We start from the raw sequence: 21,932 nt of genomic DNA on the forward strand, positions 1-21,932 counted from the left end.
CGATAGGCAGCTCTTAGTGAGGACGCACTGTTCCTCAGCTTCTTATCTATAAAATGAGGCCCCATCATCTACCTCATGGAGCTTTCTGGAGGATTAGAAGAAGTTATGTCTGCCTAGTGCACTAGGCGCTAAGTCACTGATAGCTATGATGGTAATGGGCAGAAATTCTGGATTCCAGGCATTCCCAGGCCCCTAAGACCTGCCCTCCTCCCCTCCCACTTGGCCCTCTAACTTTCAAGGAAATAAGCAAGAGAACAGAGGTGCTGCAGCCGCTCCTCCTCGGGGCTCCCAGAGCCACCCCAGCCACACCTCCCGCAATTAGAGGTGTAAGTGGGAAAGGCTCTTGTCAGAGGCTCCTCATTGGCTCGGGGCAAAAACACAGTTTAGCGCTCAGTCAAGCTGCATTTTAGGGCCTCTGTCTCTCTCTCCCCCTCTCCCCCTTAATTGCAATCTGTTCAGTAATTTCCTTTTCCAACACTGCAGAACACGGAAAAGCCGAGCACCAGGATAGGGTGGGCAGCAGGGAAGAGCTCCTGCTCCTTCAGTAAACCTGCTGGCCCAGCACTGAGGTGCGTGTGTCGGGAACCAGTCACACACCAGGGGCTGAGAAGGTGAGACTGGCTGCCAGGCCCTCACCAGGTAGACCAGGGCAAATTGTCCAGGAGGCATGACTGGTGGGAAGTGCTTCACAATTATTATCTTTTTTCACCTCTGCAACAATGTAATTATGTTGTTATTATAACTATTGGTATTGTTACTCACAGTGGAGCATGGGGCTCACAGAAAATGGTCACACAGGAAAAATGGGGAAGATCCAGGATTTGCACCCAGGCCTGTTTGATCGCTGGACCCCAAGTTCGGAACACAACTTTTTCCTGTTGGCTTCTAAGTTCAGAAAATGAGCTAAGGAATCCTCTTGCATGAAGGAACATGGGCAGGTTTCTTTTTCCAGAATGAATAGCAGTGTCCCAGGGACAAAAAGCCTTTGCTAAAGAAATGAAATATTAATGACAGACTTGCGGAGAGCATACTGAGTTAAGGAGGGGCAGGGAAGTTCTTAGGGAAGAATTTGCTTGGATACCTGAAGCTGAGAGCTGCATGGGATGTGGCAGAATTACCATTTAGCTAAGCAAAATGCTGCTCCTGCTGGCCATTAGCTGATCTGATCTCTTGAGTGGGCCTCCAGGATAACCACACCTATCCCTATTTCCCAGTGGAAGAAACAAGGCTCCCAAAGGTTAAGATACTTACCTAGGGTCACACAGCTAGGAAATGGATTGGCTGATCCTCGCAGATGCTTGGGCCACTTCTCTCCGTGACACCATCTTGGCTAAATGCAGGGCCCTGAGTTGCTGGGGGCTGTAGGGAGTTGGGGCCCCAGGGACAGGGAGTTGCAGGAGATGGATACCACCACTCTCTCCCCTCCTCAGTGATCCACAAGATCATTCTTGAGTCCCACAGGTGGTGCTGCCCTAGAGGCCCTCAGCAGAGGGGGCTGAGGCTGCCTGCCCCACCCTCACCCAGGGCCACGCTGCCCCATGCAGTATGTTGGCCTCCAGGGGAAGAGCCCAGAGCCCTGGCAGCCCACCTGGACCCCTGGAGAGAAAGGGCCCCAGCCAGTCCTTCTTGGCCTCGCTAACAGAAAGCACGGCCCCACCTGACCTGCCTGGGACCAGATGCCGCGTCCAGGGCAGAAGGCCTGGCAGGAGCAGAGGGTGTCTTGCCAGGTACTATCGTATAGGGCACAAACTGCAGCCTCGCTCAGTGCCAACTAAACCAGCCAAGTCCCCACTCCCACCTGGACAGGCCACGCTGGGAGTAGGAGTCCACCCGTCTGTCTTGCTGCTTCATGTAAACCACGCTGGCACCCCCTCTCCCATGCCCCTTGGTTTCCTGGGGGTGCACAGCAACCCAGATTAGCACTTTCAAATATGAACTTCCCTGCAGCTCCCAGGAGACTGGGTCAAAGCACTTTTCCTGCTTGGATGCTACAGATGGCTTTTGGAGAGAAGGGGATGAGGATACTGCCTGTCCTGGGGGCAGGACAAAGCCTAGCCAGACTCACCCCCAATTCCCCTGCCCCTAGGGGATTCAGACTGGGTTTTAGCATGACTGACTTCCCAGACCCCTTTACCACTGAGATCTCTAGATCAGTCAAAACAGTGGGTTGGGATGAACGGGGGAGGAGGGGGCATTCAAGGGCTGTGTGGCTGATCCAGGCAGGGGGGAGGTGTCTGCACAGCTGCAGGCAGCCCCCTACCCCGCTCGTGAACGGGCACATCACCCCCTCCTGCCTGCCTGCCGCTGCTCCTGAAACAGTTGGTCCTAATGAAGGCGAAGCAGGCAGGGCAGCTGTGTGCTTTATCCATATGCATGGGGGGTGTATATTTATCCTCATGTCCCACCCCACCCTGCAGCTGCTGCCACCCCTATGCTAGGAGGGTGAGTGGGCACCAGCACCCAGCTTCCCCCTCCAGGCCTCCACTCATTCCAACCCTCCCTCCCCAGCCCACTCCCACAGCCTTCACTTGACCCATTTTGGAAGCAGAAGTTTGTGTGTGTTAGAGAGAGAGAGAGAAAGAGTGTGCACACATCATTTCCCCAGTTGGTGCTTTTGATTTCCTCTGAAGCATCTTGATTGCACACGTACAATGGCATCTTGCTGCCAGTGCTCCCTCAGCAGCTTCTGGCTCTGTGCCTCCTCCTCCCTGGGGCTGGGGTTTCTGCTGACTCTGGGACCCATGGCCGGCTGGCAGGGAAGGAGAAGGCCAGATCTGGGCTTCCACCCCTTGGCGTGAGCAGCGGGGACCTGGAGGCCTAGCTGGCCACCGTCCTTGCTGCTCCTCGGGTGGGGCCCGCTAGCACCCCCCTTCCATCTGCGCCTCCTAGCTGGCTGCTGCCTTGTTGCCTCTGCCTGGCCGCTAGCCCCCCTAGTGCTCAGTCATTTTGCTGAAACATGATTTTCTACTCAGAGGCCTCCAGCGCCCAGCTGCAATGGGACAGTGGAGGCCAAACTGTTCATCGTGTCATTCTGGACCCCTCTGGTCTGACTCGAAACCTCGCTATAGACCTATTGGCTGTGGCTCCTCACACACACCCTGTGCTCCACACGATCCACTGTACGGCCTCTCACCTAACCCCCAAATTTTATTTCCCCATCAAGTCTTCCTCCCTGGGGTGCCTGGACCCTCTCTTCTGCTATTCTTACCCCTCCTTCAGAGCATGATGCAGGTCATCCTTCCACAGAAGACGGCCCAGTCTCCACAGGGCCCCTTGTGAAACTCCTGGCCCTGACAGCTTAGATCCTTGACAATCATTCTTCACTCATTGAGCAGTAACAAAGTACAAAAATGCTTCCTGTCCCCGTGCTGCTGCCCCAACTGCCTCCCTGACCCCACCACTCACTGGTCTGCCCTTTACTCACTTTTTTCATCTGTACCCACCCCTTGAAACAAGTCGTTTGCCTCCTTCATGCATGTTCTCTCTGCCTGGAACACTTGCTCCAGACTTTGCCTCCTCACATTCTTTAAGATTTATTTTATTTATTTATACACAGACAAACTGGAGTCTGTGTTGTGGGGGAGGGTGAGAGACAGAGTAGGGAGCAGAACAGGCAGATCTACTGAAATATGCTGCTGAGGGGAAGCAGCGGGTAAGTCAGGAGAGGTCTGCTGCCCCCTGTGGGTCAGCTCCCTGGCCGGGGACCTAACTCTCGCAGCAGTCGCCCGCTATAGCTTGACAGCACTGAAACTAACCCCTGTGTCACCAGAGGCGCCCCCTCCTCACATTCTTGAGATCACTGCTCATTGTCACCTTCTAGTAAAGCAGTCCTGGGCTACCGCCCTATGATAAAATTGCCATACTCTCTCACCTCACTGGCATGTCCCTACCCACCTACCCTGATTCATTTTCCTTTCTGGTACTTATCACCAACTCACATTTATCGATTTATTGTTTTCATCTGTCTCGTCACCACTAACTCATCAGCAACAAGAGGACAGACTTTCTCTTGTTCATCTAAGTCTTCCCAACAATGAAACAGTCACTGGCATTAGAAGGACCTCAGTAACCATTTGTTGAGTAAGTGAATGAGTGAATGAATGAAACAGGCTAGATCTGAAAAAAATCAGAGATGACTAATATTCATATCCTCAGGGACTCACAGGCTACATTAGACATGTAAATTACATGGCTTATAGCCTGACTTATGAAGAACAAGTAGGTGGAATTTCAATGACAGCACTAAATACATGGGTGGGCATGTGGTTGACCCAATGGAACAGAAACATGTGACAGCAATCAGGGTCCCAGAGTGGACTATGCCAGCATCAGACCTGCCTCACACCACCCAATACTCTTCACATACCCGCTGGAGAGGATAGGGGGCTTGCACAGAGAAAGAGAGACTCTAAGGGTAGGTAGACAATCCAGACAGAGGGCTCAGCAAGAACAAAGCCACATGGGCAGCTGGAGATTAACTCTAAGCATATGATTTGATGGGTGGAGCTCAGGGACTGCAACTGCAGCTGGTGGGGATACCATTTGGTGCGGCTTAAAAGTTCCTATCTGTTAGGCAGTGAGCTGCTCATTTATGTCCATTCCCCATCCCTGCTCAGTGCCCTCCAGCAGGCACACACATGGAAAGTGTCTGGTGAAAACATCCAACTAACAGCCAGGTACCTGGACATTGATATGTCAAAGAACTCACTGCCATATTTTCCAGGTAGACCAGAAGTCCACATCATTTTCTAACACTCAGTTCTTGGAAATCTGCTTTCTGTAAGCTGTTGAAAACTATACTTACCCTCCCAACACACACATCAACCTCTTCTAGCCACCATGTAAGTAATAAAAAATAATTCATGGCACAGAGCAGACAGATTTTCTTTCAAAAAAGACCCAGTTATGAAGATCTATTGTAGACGAGAGAGAAATCATAAATAGCTCAGTTTTCCACAGTTGAGAGGAATTAACCACATAGCATTAAAGAAAATTGGGTGCCTGCAGAGGAAACATTCAGACCTGGGGAGAACTCTGGGTTAAGTCCATTGCCAGGTCCATTAACACCAGGACAGGGCATTTCGGGGAAATGCTGGGCTCCACAGGCCTCTCTCACTCAGGGTATGACTCTTACACAACTGGAGGCCAGGAGAGGCCAGAGACCTACCCTTCAGATTGCTAATTGTTATGTATAAGGACTACCACTGTGAAGAGGTATCTGAGGTTGAACATTGTCACTGGAAAAATTCAAGCAGAAATGGAATGCCTCTTGCCCTAGAAGGAAGAAATATTTGAGGGAATAGGTGAAAAGGATCAAATGTTGGGAGAAGAAAAAAAGAATCTGAAGGGAAAAACTAATGTTCTTAGGGCCAGGACCCTCCTGATCCAGGCCTATAACACCACTCCAGGAGCCTCCCTGGTCTGTCCCAATCCCCTCAGCTTTCTGGAATCTTAGTCCTGAATTCCAGGCTTTGGCCCCAGCACCTCCCCCCTCCAAAAAAAGAAAAAGAAAAAAGAAAGAAAAGAGACACCTAAGAGTATTCTAAGTTTCATTCCTTGTCCCTTTAAGTTAAAGAAACAGGACTCAGAGGGTTCTAGAACCAATACCAGGATCCCGAGTTCTACAGATCACTGTTTCCAAACACCTCCAAGGAAGAATTTTTCAAAACTATATCTATTTTAGCCCTCTCTTTATAAGGGGGGCTAAAATAAGGGGAGTCTACTCAGAGACATCCAGGAATCATTTTCTACCTTCCTTCACACCGGAGTCCCTACTTCTTTTTTTTAAAGACTTATTTATTTATGCATACAAGAACTGAGGTGTAGACCGGAGGGGGAGGGGGAGGACTCACTGGAGCAGAGTGGGGAGCAGAAGGGGCGCATCTACTGAATACACTGCGAGGGGGCAGCGGGTGAGACAGGAGAGGCTCCAAACCCTTCTTGGGCGACCTAGCTCACTAAGCTGGGGAAGGCCTGTCCAAGACCCCCACTCCTCCCCACTCACAGGATGCGGTGGGGTAAGAATCTCCCCGGGGGTGGACTAGTCCTGAAAGTGTTAAGGGGCTCCCCCACCCTCAGATGGGAGAAAATGAAGGTGTCTAAGGAAAGGGCATGGTGATGATGACAGATCTGAGTGGGTGGGTGTGAACAGGACCCAGAACTCCTAAGTGAGGGTAGAATGTTGGGGGTCTCAGTGCCCAGAAGGGGCCTAGCGCTGAGCCGGCAGGGCCTCAGTTCAGGGTGTTCCTGGCTGAACCACCGCCTTCCCGTTCCCAGGGGGCCCTTTGAAGCCGGAGAGGGCTTTGATGTAGGGTCCACGGCTCTCCGCTGGGCCGCCCAGATGCGGTGTGGGCCGGCGGGCGGGGAGCCCACCCCTCGGGTGCCCGCACCACCCCTCCAGGGCACGGGGACTGCTTCCGGCTGTTGGGGGGGGGGCGCCCGACCCGCCACCCCCTTTCCCTTCCCCCTCCGAGTCTTGCAGCTGTTCCCCAGCTGCCCGGCCCCACCCGAAAGACAGCTGGGAGAGTGGCTGGGGCCGGGAACGGGGCACAGCTGTTCCGCTCTGGGGCGGGGACCTCGAGGGCAGCGACTTGAAAGAGTGTGGCCGGTGGGGGTGATGGGTTGAGGAGCCCCCCCCCCCAGCACCGCGGTTGTCTCCTCCCGGGCTCCGCACATCTGGGTCACAGGAGCCGCCGCCCCAGTTGGTGGGGCAGGGGAGAGCCGACCCGGACACCCAGAACTTCCCGGAAAGGGGGCAGGAGGGCGGGCAGCGCCTGGGGTGCGCATGCCGGTATCTGAGTCGTCAGAGGGAGGAGGTGCAGGGTATGCAGGGAGGTGTCTGAGTGTGCACATCGCAGCAGGGGGGCTGTCCTAGGGTGGCTCGGGTCCTCCTGACCCTTTTGGGAGGTGGGTGACAGCTGCTCCTACAAAGCCAGGGATAGCTGGGTTACTGGGGGTAGCTGGATGGGGTTAGCATCTTCCTGTTCACCCCCCACCCTAACCCAGCTCTGAGCTGCACCCCAGGCCATACTCTGGCAGCCGGTTGCTTTGCCAATGGTCTGTACCCTGGAGCATGTGACTGTCTGGGGGAGGCTTTTCGGGGCTGAGACCTGGCAAGGTTCAAGTCCACCCCACCCCACCAGTCTCCACATCCCAGTCTAATGGCTATACCTGGGGCAAGGACTCCTCCATCAATTAAAATAAAACCAGGCCAAGTGGGAAAGAATTGGGCAGTTTTTGGTGTTGACTCCTAACTTTTGGCAGTTGTTGCAGGGTTCCTGACAACCAGAGAAAGGGACAGTGAGACAGGAGCAGATGTGAGTAGTTAAGTGTCTGTTTGTCCACCAGCACCTGCCCCCAGGCATCCTTCCACCCTGGGCTGGAAGGGCACTAGGCTTTAGCCATCTGCCCCCTCTCTTAGGCCCCAAACAGGTGCAGGGAAACAGAGGGGAGCAGACCAGCTGTTGTCACGCAGCCTCTGGCTCTGGCTCTATTCAGAGGGGGAGGGGAGTAGTGGGGCGAGGGTCCCTGCAGGCGCAGGGCATGGGCACACAGTCATTTTCTACTCCCACAGGACAGGAGGAGAGAGGCACTTAGCAGGACCTAGATTCTGTATCTTGGTTTGGCCAACTGAAACAGCAGGAGACATGGCCTTACCACTTCCAAATCTGGGTCGTTATTTTTCTGAGGTGACTCAGGATGGGTGAACCCTGGACCCCTGGCACAGGACTTACCCTCAGTTCCCTGTCTTCCTGTTTCCTGCGTGGGGAGGCATTCAGGTCCTGGTTCTACACAATCAAGTGAGAAATAGGCTCCCAGCAGATGTCCCTCCTGCTAGTGCAGAAGGGCATGGGCCACTTCACGACATGAGCAGATGCACCTGAGATATCAGACAACAAACCTGACGCCCCTCCAACAGAGAACTTTAGGGGTACCCCAGCCCCCCTTCTACCCCAGGAATCCGCAACGAGGATCCCAGCCAGGCCATTTCTCAAACCCTGATGTATATAAATCATTAGGGAATTAAAAATACAGATTCCCAGGCCACGGTGACTTCCCCAGTCTAAGGGGGGGGGGGGGAGACTCAAGAATCTGCAAACATGCTAGAAATTTTGAGAAACTTCCCAAAGAGGCGACATAGGATGTTTTTTTCATTGTGCTACCTACTCCTGCCTGTTCCTTTTCCACTGTCCAAGCAGGGGTGGGCCAGACCCCTAACCACTGAAGCGTGGCATTGAGGGAACCCCTGTGGGGGCTGAGGCCCACTTAGACTATATCCCAAGAGGATAGGGTTGGCCTCTGTGTCCTCGCCCAGTGCCTGCCACTTAGCAGGTGCTTAATAAATATTTGCGGACCGAAGGAAGTAAACTTAGCAAGGCTCATGGAAAGGTATTTTTTTTTCTTTGTCTGTCCTCACTAAGAGCATGTTGGCAGAACCTCAAAGAGATGCCAGGGCCCATGCAGCTGGGGGCTGGGCCTGGGAGGCCCTCAGCAAATATTTGTCATTTGAAGCCAAGGCTGAGAGGAGACGTAGTTAGTGCCTGACAAATTGACATTCACAGGCCTGACACAAGCTAGACCCAGGACAGAATGAGGGTAAGGAAAGCCCTAGAGGGCCCCCCAGGCCTGGGGGGGTTTGGGGCTGAGAGGCGAGGCAGGGAGTGGGACTGCGCCATTATATTTATTAGAAGGTTGGATTTCGGTGTGTGCTCTAGACAGATTACAGAATAAATACCTGCGCCTTGAGAACAGGAAGTTCACGATTCATACAAAGTGCTCACTACAGGAAGTTGCTGTGTCAAAATCCAGGCAAGGACCCAAATGGGGCCAGCCCCCTCCCCTGCTGACCTCAACAAGGGCTGTGCTGTTTTTTATTTTATTATTTCTCTTTATTTCTCTTTATTATTATTAATATTATTATTATTTGCTTTTGCTGTGGTCACTATCATTGGCAAAGTTCCTTTTCCCCTTCCCTGGACATGGGGTTCCTGTCTTTAAGATTCCACTCTGAGGCTGTAGGTGCCAAAAGCTGCTTGAGAAGTGGCCTTTGAACTCCATCTGGGAGGATGGTGAGAAGAAGCAGGAGGAAGTCTTGGTTTAAAAAAAATCGAAGAAAAAAAAGTCCCACAATGTACAGGTCATTCCTTACTCAGTCATCGATCAAACTGGCCCAAAGAAAACCAAGAGGAGAAGCAGGCCAATGGGCCCTGGTCCCTCCTCCCAGGCTGAGCGAGGTGGGCTGGACACTCCCTGCCCCTTCTCCCCACGACTTTAGGGGAAGCTAAGGCTCCTTCCAGCCAGGGGGACAGGATGGGGAGGAGTGGGAGAAAAAAAAGGAGAGAGAGAGGGAGGGAGGAGAGAGAGAGAGAGAGAGGAAGAGGGGGAGAGAGAGAGAGAGAGAGAGAGAGAGCTCAGCGCCTTGAGGTAGACGCTTTTCCCAACTCCAGGGCCACCTGCGGCCCCAGCCCAGCCAGCTCCCACTGTCACCTCCTCGTCCAGGAGTCATAAAAAAAGAAATCAAAACAAAGCCCCAAACAAAACAAAATCCAAAGGAAAAGACTTGGGGAATGAAGGAGAAGGGAGAGAGGACAGGAAGGAAGAAGGGCAGGTCTCTGGATGCATAATTCCCGAGTTGCTGGGGCTGGGGGGTAACATTGCCCAGTACCCCGCTGCCCGCGCGGCGTTAGCTCGTCACGTAGTGTTTGGTGGACGGCTGCCCATACACCCTGTAGAAATCCTGGTGGCCAGGTTGCTGGGAGGCATCGAGCCAGTCTCTGACCGCCAGGCCAGGCAGGGACTGGGGCACGGAGGGTGTGGGTGGGAGTGGGTGTGAGTACTCTTGTGAGGGCACTGTCCAGGGGAAGTGGCCGGAGCGGGGGTAGGGCTGGTGGCCGCCATGGTTGGCCACGGAAGAACAGTAACAGTTGTCCACAGAACAGACGAGAATCTTGCGGCCGCCATATTGCGGAAGCATGGGCTGTTGGGCAGCAGAGCCATTGGGGTACTGCGACGGGGGGAACACAGGGCTTGAGTGCACTGGTTGGGCGCCGCCCGGCAGGGCCACCAAGTGCTGCGTGGAGCTGCAGGGCCCCAGAGGCTGCCCTGACTGGCCCTCGCCGCTGGCCGTGCCTGCTGCCCCATACTGGCTGCCCACCGGGCCGGATGACGTCTCTAGGAAACTGGCCTCAGGGAAGGCCGTTGAGTGCTTGCGCTTCTCCGCCCCCGAGCTGCTCACGCCACAGGGATACAGGGGAACGCTCTGCAGGAAGGGCACCGGCGTGCTGAAGGGGCCTGCGGAGAGTTGGGGCAAAAGTCGCCGAAGCTCCCGTCCCAGGCAACCCAGGCCTCTGCTCCCAGGGGGCCTTTCCCATTTACAGGACCAAGCATCATGCATCATCTCTGTCCGTGCTCCCTGCTCCACAGGCCATTGTTACTCCATCTTACAGCTGAAGCACGGAGGCCCGTGGAGTTAATAGCGCTAGCCCAAAGCTCCGTAACTAGAGGTGGCAGAGCCAGGGTGCGAAGGAAGGTCTCCACGGCTGGGCCACACTGCCTCCCGTAGAGAAGGCTCTGGCACTCACCCCTCCCCAGAGAACTCTCCCTTCCACTGAGAACCTCACCCTCACCTTCTAGCATCTTCCGAAGTTGCTTCTCCTTCTTGGCCACCTCGTTCAGGAAGAGCTTGGAGTTCAGATGGCCGATCTTAGGGGGAGAAAGGCTGCTGCCCGTGCAGGTCTGGGTCCTGGGGGCAGTGGACGGGGCATCTGCTGTGAGGAGGTATCACCGGTGAGCCCGCCCTACCTCCCCCCGAGGGCCTGGCCCACCCTGCTCTCCCCCAGATAACCAGACGTGTTCCCCTGAGGGCTGGGGGTCATCTGCTCACCTGTCCATTAGGATTTTCACAGACTTGGTGTTCTGTGGGGGAAAGGAAAGGGTTAATCACCTGGCAAGGCAGCATGGGTGAGAAGCAGCTGGGAGCTGCACCAGCTCCAAGCAGGGCTGACCCTCTAATTTTGGCCAGTGAGTTGGTAAAGGGGTGAAGGATAGTTAGCGTTGAGGGGGTCTACCTGGTGGTGCAAGGGTCAAAGTCTCAGAATTATTTAGCTATCACCAGCCACTGCGGTATGAGTTCAATCCCCAGCCAGGGAGCTGACCCACATGGCGCACAGACCTCTCCTGTCTCTCCCGCTGCTCCCCTCAGCAGTGTACTTGGTCTGTCTGTCTGTTCTGCTCCCCACTCTGTCTCTGGTGAATCCTCTCGCTGCCCCTGCACCTCTGACCCAGTTCTGTATGCGTAAATTAATAAATCTTTTTTAAAAAAGTTCCCCTTATTTTGGGGGTGGGGAGGGCAACATAAAGCTCCCTTTCTCCTAACCATGCCCGGGGTCAGATTCTACTTGGTGTTAGCTTATCTTTTTAACATCTCTTTCATACCTAGTCTCCTGCACAAAGAGAAAGCTGGCCTCAGGCTTAGAATTTTCTGTGACAGGCCATTGTATTAAACTAGAATCTAATAATATTGCCCCATTACTACTATGTTTATTTCTATAATTACCTTTAAATAGTTACAAGTGATACTGGTTTCTATATATGGCAGTGATCTAACTTTAAAAATATATAGCTAACATTTATTAAGTACTATATGACACATACCATTCATAAGTGTTTTCTATATATTCATCATCTTACCCACACAATTATCCTCAGAGGAAGGTTCTCAGAGGCACCCAGTCTTTTATTTGAAATCTTTGGGGCCAAATGCATTTCAGAATTTATTTTGGGGTTTCAGAAGGGAAATATGGTGCTTGTACCATATATTACAGATACACATAATATTCTGGGTATATTACATATACCCAGAAGGACACCATAATCTAATATATCAATGTTTTGCCAGCAAAATATTTGAATATTTGTAGCGTGTGAGGTCAAGATCATAAATAAGGGGCCTCCCTGATGGTCCAGGGGTTAAAGAAGACACAGTGCTATCAAACTATCTACAGCCACTGCAGCAGGTATTTGACCCCGGTCAGGGAGGTGGCCCACATGGCGTGGCAGACCTCTCCTGACCCACCCTCTGCTCCCCTCAGCAGTGTATTTCAGTAGATCTGCCTATTCTACTTCCCACTCTGTGTCTGGTGAATCCTCTCACTTCCCACACCTCTGGCCTGTGCCCCAGTTCTTGTATGCATAAATAAATAAATCTTTTTTGAAAAAAAATCATAAAATGCAAGTCAACTTTTGTTGTTATATGATTGCTAATTTTTTTCTTCAGCTTGTAGAGATTTTTAAAAGCTAGAATTATAGATAAAGGCCAGCAGACTTATACCTCCATTTTATAAGTAAGGAAACTAAGGTGCAGGAATTATACATGACTTGCCTAGATCGCAGGGAGGAAGGCTTTGAAATCATGTAGGCCGGTAAAGCCTGGGCATAGGAGCATACTGGTGGGAGCTGGTTGGGGAAGCAGAGAATTACAGACGCTAATTTGGGAATGGCCTCCGGGTCCCCCAGCTGGAGTCAGGCCTAACCCACCTTCATGAAGCTGACATCCTCCGTCTTGTCAAAGAGCAGCTGCAGGGAGCCCAGCAGCTTTTTGGCCTCTTGCATACGCTCCCCAAGGTGCAGCGCCTGCGCTGCATTCTCGCTGCAGAACTTGGCTTGGGCCTTGTCCAAGACCTCCACCGTCTGCCGCAGGTCCTCATCCAGCAGCTGGTGCAGCTTCTCATACTGCAGCCGCACTTCCTCCTTCAGCTGGCTCACCTTCTCCTGTGGACATGGTGGGCAAGAGTGGGTGGGCAGCGAACACTGGTCATCTCTGGCTGCCATTCCCACCTGTCTCACATTCCAGACGGTGGAGCCTGGGGCCCCAAATCTCCAGGCTGCCCAGGGCTCCCAGGGTAAGCTCTGACCCGTGGGGGCTCATCACTGACAGCTCATTGAATGACTGACCAAGGGACTCTGGTGTAGAGTCGACCCAGCAGTGGACACTCAGAAGGGAACCAACCCTGCACCCATGCTGCCCCCAGTCCATATTGTGGGCTTGGGCTTAGCTACCTCTACCAGGCGCTTGTCTGACTCGAGTTTGTACAGCTGGTCCTCAATGTCCTGCTCTCTCTCCTCCAGCCGGTCCTGTTGCTTCATCAGCATCTTCTGTAGGAACAGTTGGGACAGGATCATTAGAGGGGTCTGCAGCAATCCCTGTTACCGAGGATGGGTGAGCCCCATTCTTTTGTTAGCATGGACTCATCCTTTGGATCCTCTGACCCAGATAACCTCCTATTTCTTCCACTCAATCCACTGTGACCCCCATGCAATGCTAAGAGCCTGCTGACAGCTGTCTGACCAGCCTGTTTCCAGACACAGAGAGCCTGGAATAGCCTCCCACACATATCTAAACCAAGAGCTTTCTGAAGGCCGGGTCAGGACAGTCTCTCTAAGCATCTTTCCTGTATAGATGTATTTAATCATTCCAGTGATGCTGTAAGTACTATTATTATCCTTTCAGATAAGAGGAAACCAAGGCCCAGAGAGGTTAAGTAATTCATCCAAAATAACTAGCATATGGCAGAGCTGGGATATCAACCCAGGTGATCTGGCTAGTAGGGGTCTTTTTATCCAATCATGCTACCTCTCTCTGGTGAGCCTCATCCCAGTGATGAGTACCCTAAGATACAAGGTCACACAACCCTCTGACCCAGTCCAGTGATCTCACCCCAATTTGCCTTATACTTGGGGCATTAAACCAAGCACCCCTTCCCTTGTTCTGGACACTGAGACTACAGCTCTAAGGTCCTAGCGAGCGCCCTCTGCCCCTCAGTTGGAAGGAGATCTAAGTGAAGGACCCTACCTTTTCTAAGACCAGTCTGTGTGGTCCCAAGGCTTCCTCAGCCTTTAACCTCCTGTCTGTAACCCCCTCTCCACCCAGCCCTGACCATCTCCCCTGCTCCATCATGCCATCCGCCCCCCACTGGACATACCTCTTCAGAAAGGGTTTCTCCCCTGCACTAGAACCATCAGTGACTCCCTCTTTCCAAAGACATTGGCGTGGCAAGGGAGGCTCTCTTATTACCTGAATCTCCCAGCCAGGTGGGCTGGTATCCTAGCCTGAACTCCTTGGACCCTATCGATGCTTTTCTACAGCTCACAGTGATTCCTCCCTTCCTTTGTCTGCCCTTCAAGGCCCAACGTCAGGCCCTGCTCCTGTAGGAAAATGCCCACGATCCCGGCTCGGAGTCTGGGTGGGTCCCTCCTGTACTGCTCAGGTGTGGGCTGTCACATCCTGCCTGCCTCTGTAGCTGCACTGTCCAACAGGGTGGCCATTAGTTACATGTGGTTATAAAAGTAAATTAAATGAAACGTCACCTCTTCGGCTGCAAGAGCCTTGTTTAAGTTCCCAATAGCCAGATGTGGCTAGTGACTAATGCACTGGACACCACAGACATAAAGTCACCATCATCACAGAAAGGTCTCTGGCACAACACTGCTCTGCAGTCTGCCTCATAGACCCGGTCTGAGAGCCCCACAAAACTCAAGGTCTCTTGAAAACAGGACTCTGCTGCTGCCTTTCTCCACCTCCCTTCTTAGGCAGCCCCACCGCCCACAAAGGTACCCTGCAGATGCACACATGTTCACTAAGTAAATACACGGGTTTTGCACACAGAAGAAGGTTTGCAAAATAGATTGCCCAGAGCCTAGCTCCCAGGCCATGTCCACTCACCAAGGAGAGGTTCTTTTTCTTCCTGTATGTGCCTCAGAGTGACCTTCAAGTTTGACCCCATGAGCTCCATGCCTACCCACACCCAGCTGGTTCCCCAAAACCAAGTGCCACCAATCCTTTCCTCTCTCCCCCAACCCATTTACACAGGGGGAAACCAAGGTCAGCAAGAGAGTTCAGCCAGATCCCATGAGAACTGGTGGCTACCCTGGAAACAAAAGCCAGGATCCTGGGAGCAGAAGAGAGTTGGGGCTGGGGCTCTCAGAATCTGTGCTAGGAAAGGCTGGGGTGCCCCTCCAGACCTTGACCTTTCAGTGACCCAGGACCTCTAAAACCTAACCCAGGAGACCTTGCCCTACCAGCAGGCCCCACCTGCAGCCAGCAAACACAGCACACATCAGCCAGAGGGTCAGAATCTGAAAAGCAGCAGCTGAGTGGGGGCCGGTGGAGGTAGTCACGTGTCCTCCCACCTGTGGAGCTGCCCACAGGTGTGTGGGCACAGCACACACATGCAACGGAGCACATATGAGCACACAGCGCTACCCAGGCTCTGTGCACCCCCATCAAGGCACAGGTACCTGAGCCCAGAAACCTGCACCCGGAGGCTGACAGCCCTAGGGAACGGAGGGGGCTACCCCAAGGGGAGGAGGGCAGGACGCCTCTCCAGGAACTCTAGGCCTTCTCACCACCCCTGTAACAATGGCTCCTCAAATTCTTGCCTGCTGCTTGCCTCATACCCACATTCAGGAGGGTAGAGCCCGCCTAGATGCACCTCAGACACCAGTGCCCAGCATGTCTGAAAACAGAGGCCCCAGGCCCTCTCACACATCTACGCCCCTCTGGCCTCCCTGCCCAACTACCAACTGCCAAGCCCATGAGGCTCAGACAATGGTGGCTGGGGCAGCCCCAGGTTCCCACCCCAATTTTCCTGAGGGAGGGAATGGAGCCACTCCACTCAAACCCTCCAGACCAGAACCCCCAGTACCCCTTCAGGGCCAATCCTCAGGGCAGAACCAAGGGAGGTACTTTTGCCCAGTCAGTGGGGCTCAGTCCCTTCCTTCTTTCAGGGTTTTCTCCAGGCAGCAATCTCCCTGGAACCTGCAGTTCTTTCTTTAGTTTCAGAGTCTCAGGGCCCAGCCCCAGCCTGCCCAGAGCCCTCTGGGTGGGAGCCCAGTGCAGGCAGTGGCCACGCTCTCTAGCAGGTAGACAGGTTTGTTTCTCCTCCCCTAGCCTGGAGATCACCCAGGGTGGCCTCTACTGCAGTGGGAGAGGTGACCTGGAATGGAAAAGAAACTGGCCAAGAAATCCAGAGAAAACTAGGAAGAGGCCCCACACTGGCCAGATCATCCTTGCAGGGACTGCCTCCCCGAGGGCAGGTGACCTAAATCCCACCAGACACCACTTGGGGAGGCGGAGGAGTGGGAAGGGCCATTGCTCCCTCAGGCACCGGGAAACTAGGGGGAGTAGGGGGGGACCTGTTGTTGCCTCTTCATTATCCCTCACCTTGATTTCACAAAAATAATTAATCATGATGCTGAGAAGCTGGAAAATGGGCCTAGACCCTTCCCTATGACCAGCAGTTTCTCCTCCATCCCAACCTCCAGCAACCACTGAGAGCTGAGGCTCCATTTCCCACTAGGGAAAATCCACAGCTGAGATAGAACCAGATCTCCCAGTTTAAATCAGAGCAGGGGCTCTCAGATCCGGCGGTGGGTGGGGTGGCGGCTGCCGCTGCCACTCCAGCCCACACTGAGTCACCTGGACTACGCTCACCTCCAGTGCCCAAGCAGCGTGGACTGGGGCAGCGGGGCCTCCGCTGGGGCAGCTGAGGAGCCAGGTGAAGCCCCACCCCGCCCAGCAGCCCTGGGCGCAGGTGGCATTTGCTCGCTCCTGTCCTTGTCTGTCCCTTAGGACCTAGGGCTGTCATGGCTGGCTCTTGGGCCTGTGAGGACAAGAGCATCAAGACTGGGGCACACTATTCCCACACCTCTATCCAGAATATCCTGCTCCTCATACCTGGCCCCTAATATTACGGACTCTGTCTTGGGCTGCTTCCTCTGGGGCCCCTCCCAACTTGGAGAGGGGGCCTTCCTGCTCCCCCTGGAAAGTCTCACTTCTCTCTGGAGTCTCACAGTCCAGGCCTAGCTGGCACTTTTTTTTTTAAAGATTTATTTATTTATTCATATGGAACTGGGGTACAGGCCAGAGATGTGGAGGGTGAGAGGATTCACCAGAGACAGAGTGGGGAGCAGAACAGGCAGAGCGACGAAGTACACTGCTGAGGGGAGCAGCGGACGGGTCAGGAGAGGTCTGCCTCGCCATGTGGAGCTCCTCCAGGGCAGGCGGGATTCGAACTCATGAGGTACTGGCTTTAGCTTTTTAGTGCTGTGCTTTAACCCACTGAGCCACCAGGGAGGGCCTAGCTGGCACTTTTTGATGCCAGACTGGACTGGGCAAATGGGTGAGGCCATGGGGACATGGGTTATATGAAAGTTAATAAATAATAATAAAAAACCCTCAAGTCAACTTTGAAGAGAAGCAAGGTCCGAAGGGAACAGGGCCCCAGGGCTGGGCTGGAGACAGGTCTACAGTTTTCAGACAAGACCAGGGCTGGGTCCGGCAGCCCCTGCGGCGGGGTGGGGAGAGCCCAGGCCAAGGGAGCTGGGCTGCTGGAGCCCCTGTTCCTGCTCGGGTCCCTGCCCAGATGACTCTCATGCCAGCTTCAGCTCTGGCTGCAGGCCCTGCTCAGGCCTACCCCATCTTAACCTCCTCCCCCAGCTGCTAAACTCCCCCCAGCTGCTAAACTCATCCCCACCCCCAATCTGAGACCTTATCCCGGGAGCACAATGGCCTCCTCTCTTCTGGGTCACAGGGCTCTTCTCTGGTCTCAGGGCAGTTTCTGCCTGCCTTAGACCCTCCTTTTCCATGCATCAACCCCTGCCTTGAGCAACCATTTGGACCCCCCCAATGGACAACACAGACCCAGAGAGAGGAGGCTGCAAAGTAGGAACCAGGGCAAGGAGAAAGGCAGGGCCTGCGAGGCGAGCCCCAGCAGACCCAGAGAGGGTTTCCCAGCTGCAGAGTGGAATTAGCTTTTGCCACGCAGAGAGCAGCGCTCTGGGGCAGCAGAACAAAGAGGCGAGCGAGAAAGCCCCCCTTTGTCTGGGTTTGAATGCCAGGCCAGTCGGAAGGAAGGCTTTCCCAGAGGCAGGACAAGCCAGCCAGGCTGCCTGCTTAGCCCAGGGCAGGGGCCCAAGTGGGGAGCCCTTCCCCTTACACCCACCCAGACTGTCCCCAGCACAGAGGGGCAGGAGCCATCCAGGTTTCTACCTCCAATACCTGTCATTACAACAAACTCGCCCTAAGGTGAATTCCACCTCCCCTGCCCCTCCCCAACACACCACCAGGTGAGAAAGTCACACAAAATGCACAGCCACCAACCAAGCAGAGCCTGAGCAGGCAGGCACACTCAGGCACGGGCATGTGTGTGCTCACTGCAACTCCAGGCGCCTTGCGACGGGCGCGTGCACACGCCCTCCTTTCTCCCGCACACATGCGCATGTCTTCCTGCCCCAGCCACACAAGACAGCTACATAAATCAGTCAGTGCTCACACTGTACCTCCTCAGACATAGGCTGTGATACACAAAATCAGCCGTAGGTGAGCTCCACAGCGAGGCATGCCGGTTACTTACACACACTCACACCTGCACAGGCAGCTCCAAGCTGCAGGAGGCTGAGAAATCAATGGGGGGGGGGGTGCATGGCAGACTCCTGGCTATGTCAGCAGGATCCCAGGGTGGGGCTGAGGAGAGCTTGACCTCTGCCTCGTGCCCAGGGAGCAGGGCCGAGTCACCCTCTTCGCAGACCCCCATGGCCAAGGATGTGGCAGCTACAGGACCCCCACAGCTGACAAACACCAGGCCTCCCCACCTAGCTCTCATCCTGCCTAGGGCCTCAGGAGCACAGGGCAGGAGGCGGGAGAGGGTATCTGCCCTACCAGAGTCAGCTGGGCCAGGAGCCTCACTCCTTGCTAGGAAACAGACACACAGGAGGGAGACCTCCGATCCCCTCCAGCATCCCAATGCAACCTCCCAGCCAGGGGCAATGTGAGCAGGGTAACCTCGCCCCCTGCAGATACACTCACAAACTGTCCCTAGCGGTGGGGTCCCCTCCTCAGAGAATGTCTTTGCAACTCTGAACCTCTGAGAATGCAAGGGCCCAAGGAATGGCATGGGGGCCCAAATGTGACAGCACCTGAACCCCCCCACACACCCCTTTCCATGTTGAGGGAGGTCATGAGCTAGGGGATGCTCCCATCTCCTATCAGTCCCTCATTGTTCAGCTGACCCCTGAACCTGAGGCCTGGGTGAGCACTTGACCATGGTCAAGTGCCTAAGACTGCCAGACCTGGATGTTCCGGTTTCGGGCCCTTTGGCTCCACAGACCCCAGTGTTGCTGGCTCCACATTAGGGTCCAGGCATGTTCCCGGGGCCCACCCAGTGTTCACCCAAGCCATTGCACCCTACATTGAATTCCCCAGGCAGAGGGATGATTCTGGGATGATCCCTCCAGGTGTCTGCCTTCCTGCCTGGACCCCCAAGGCCATCTGTAGATGCTTGTGAGCATATGAGTAAGGAGAATTAATCAGGGCTTCCTACTTCTAACCCACAGGGCATTTCAGCAGCAGCCCTCTTCCCTGAGGACAGAACTGGAAGCACAAAAACAGCTATATTTTAAGGCAGCTGCCAGGTCTCCATGCTCGGCTCCTACATCTGGGAAAAGAGGCCCAGGAAAAGGCCCCTCCTCCTGGCTGGCCCGGACAGGAGAGAGGACAGAGGGTTCTTCCTTTCAGGTTCCCCATGGCTTGGCTTCTTCCCCAGGGAGGGGCCCTTCTTCCTCCACTTTCAGTTATTCCAACCACACTGAGTGACACTGGGCTACTTAAGGTTTCCAACTCCAGTGCCCTGGGGCGCCCAGAGAGATCCAGAGGGTCCTGATGGCGGAGGAGTATGGAGGGGTGAGAGTCAGGCTGTGGGGCACAGATGCTGAGTGCACAGAATTGCACATCTGGCCCTGATGCAACCCATTACTCTCGAGCCTGCCCATCAGGAACAGGGATGAAAGAACATGGTCGTGTGCTCGTGCGTGTACGCGTGTCCACACACACCCACCCACACACACCGGTTTGCATGCAGAGATGCTGACAAAGTTCAGCATCTGTTTCCACAGGGTTCCTTCCATGAGCAAGGGGATGAGGGACCTGCAGGTGAGAACGCCAAGGTGAATACTCTATGACGTGCCGCCCACACAGATCTGCCAGCGATACAGACAGGACACAGGTGCATTTGAGGGCAAGGTAGACAGTCTCAAAGACACTAACAAACAGGCACACATGTGAAAATACTCTCCTACTACCAAGTCAGGCACAATTATGTTTTCTCCCCCACCCAAAGCAGACACCCCTAGCACTTAGACAGAGCTAAGAGCAAAATTGGACACACATACTCAATGCCCTGGCTCAATTCCTTTCAACCACAATCACATCTCTCTGGACCACCCAACCATCCCCCCACCCCCTTCCCCAGGGTAGAAAACTGGACAGTCTTCCTTTCTCCTGCCTCTGCACTTTTCCCAACCTCCTCCCCCAGCTCTTCCATCTTTATTAATAGCAACAGCTTCCAGTACCAGGGGAAGTATGGGCTCTGCTTGCCCTGAGTGGCGGGGTGAAAGACACCAAGGGCTAATCTGTATCCCCTAGGCCTCTGCTTTTTGCACCCTAGTGGGGGGAGAATGAAATGGCTCCCCTCTCCACCCCCCCTACTTCCTTTAAGAAACCAGAGGGGCTGTCCTGGCACAAAACCCCACAGCTAGCCCATATGATTGAAAACTAATTGTATAGCAAATGTTATTTGATCTCTCTGCCCTCAATCTGTGGTGGCCCTTCTGCCTTTTGTTAGTTCTATGTGTATGTTTTTTAATTGCTAAACAGTGACTCATTCTGACTGGTCTCATCCCCATTCCTCCCCCCACACCCCCCCCCCACAGGAAACAGACTCTGTCTACAACCTGCCTGGCTCAGAGCTTCCTCATACGCAGCTCCCCACTGGCCTCAACTAGCCTCCAGGGGCCCCCACCCATGAACACTCCCAGTCCTACCAAAGCCCAACCTCACCCCCATATCACACCCAGCCCCCAAGCTGGGGCTTCCGAGATGGCTCAGTCAGTCTCAGGCCAACCCCTTCCTTTTGGTATGACTCAACCCTGAAAGTCAGGGGACCAGGGAGGCACCCAGGAGGAGCCCCCCTCTACAGAAGGGGACGGAAGTATTGCCTCAGTCTAGAGCCAGGCCCAGAGGCCTGAGGGGGAAGGTGGTTTTGACTTGGCCACTGCTGCAGGGTGTATACAATGGGAGGGGATGCGGTTCTGCCATCACCCAGCCGACAGCCCAGGGGAGCCAGCTGCCTGAAACCAGATTGCAAGGCGCCTCAACCTTAAACCCACAGGATTCTTTTTCCATCTTCCACTTCTCCTCCCCAATGTGGGAGGGCTGTGATAGAGGGCTGGGCTGAGAGAAGAGGGCTCAGGGTGAGGAAGACACATACTTTAAGGTTTATTCATGCAGATGCATGCAACGCGCACACAGTGAGGGCAGCACTTCTCACACACGGAGAGGGGCTATCCAGAATAACTCTGACGGCCAGACACTGTCCGCTCCTGCTGCAGGATGTCCACCCAGATACCGGGAGTTCTGCTCTCCCTCCGGAAGCGCCCCTTCACCCCCCTCCATGTGTTTCCAATAGGGCTTGAAACTAACATGGCTGCTTTTGTTTACTTCCTCATTGGTATGCCAGCATCATGGATCATGTCAGCCACAGCAGCGGCACCAGGACACTCATTACATAAACAGCAGCTGGAGAAGCAGGACCTGGGTCACTGCCTTGGTGACTTCCCATAGGGCCTACAGAAACAACGCTGGGGGAAGGAGCTGACTGCAAAACAGAAAAGCAACACCAAACTCTACCCCAAACATCCCCACACCTCAGTTCCATAAATGACTCACAAGATGGAACCTATGAGCACAGGTGCAGGAATGTATCAGTAGCAACAGGGAACCATCTCAGACCTCGGCCCCAAACTTTCAGAGCACAAGAGTGTGGGTAGAAGGCGGCCTCTGGCCTGATGTCAAGAAGCATCAGCCTGGCAGATGAATGGTC

The 21,932-nt window shown here is 54.1% G+C and overlaps 1 protein-coding gene across 1 annotated transcript in view; it reads right to left on the bottom strand.

The window, feature by feature from the left end:
* Positions 1-6,468: 6,468 nt before the first annotated feature.
* The window catches only part of TRIM8 (tripartite motif containing 8), a 17,197-nt gene continuing 1,733 nt past the window's right edge, over positions 6,469-21,932 (bottom strand). The window contains exons 2-6 of the mRNA XM_004680481.2: positions 13,057-13,152; positions 12,535-12,768; positions 10,883-10,914; positions 10,626-10,741; positions 6,469-10,290 (exon numbers count right to left, since the gene is read on the bottom strand). Coding sequence (XP_004680538.1) covers positions 9,683-10,290; positions 10,626-10,741; positions 10,883-10,914; positions 12,535-12,768; positions 13,057-13,152 — 1,086 coding nt within the window. The 3' untranslated portion in view covers positions 6,469-9,682. The remainder of the gene's footprint in view (positions 10,291-10,625; positions 10,742-10,882; positions 10,915-12,534; positions 12,769-13,056; positions 13,153-21,932) is intronic.

This window comes from Condylura cristata, unplaced genomic scaffold (assembly GCF_000260355.1).
Source record: "Condylura cristata isolate star-nosed mole 26May11 unplaced genomic scaffold, ConCri1.0 scaffold00011, whole genome shotgun sequence".
NCBI lineage: Eukaryota > Metazoa > Chordata > Mammalia > Eulipotyphla > Talpidae > Condylura > Condylura cristata.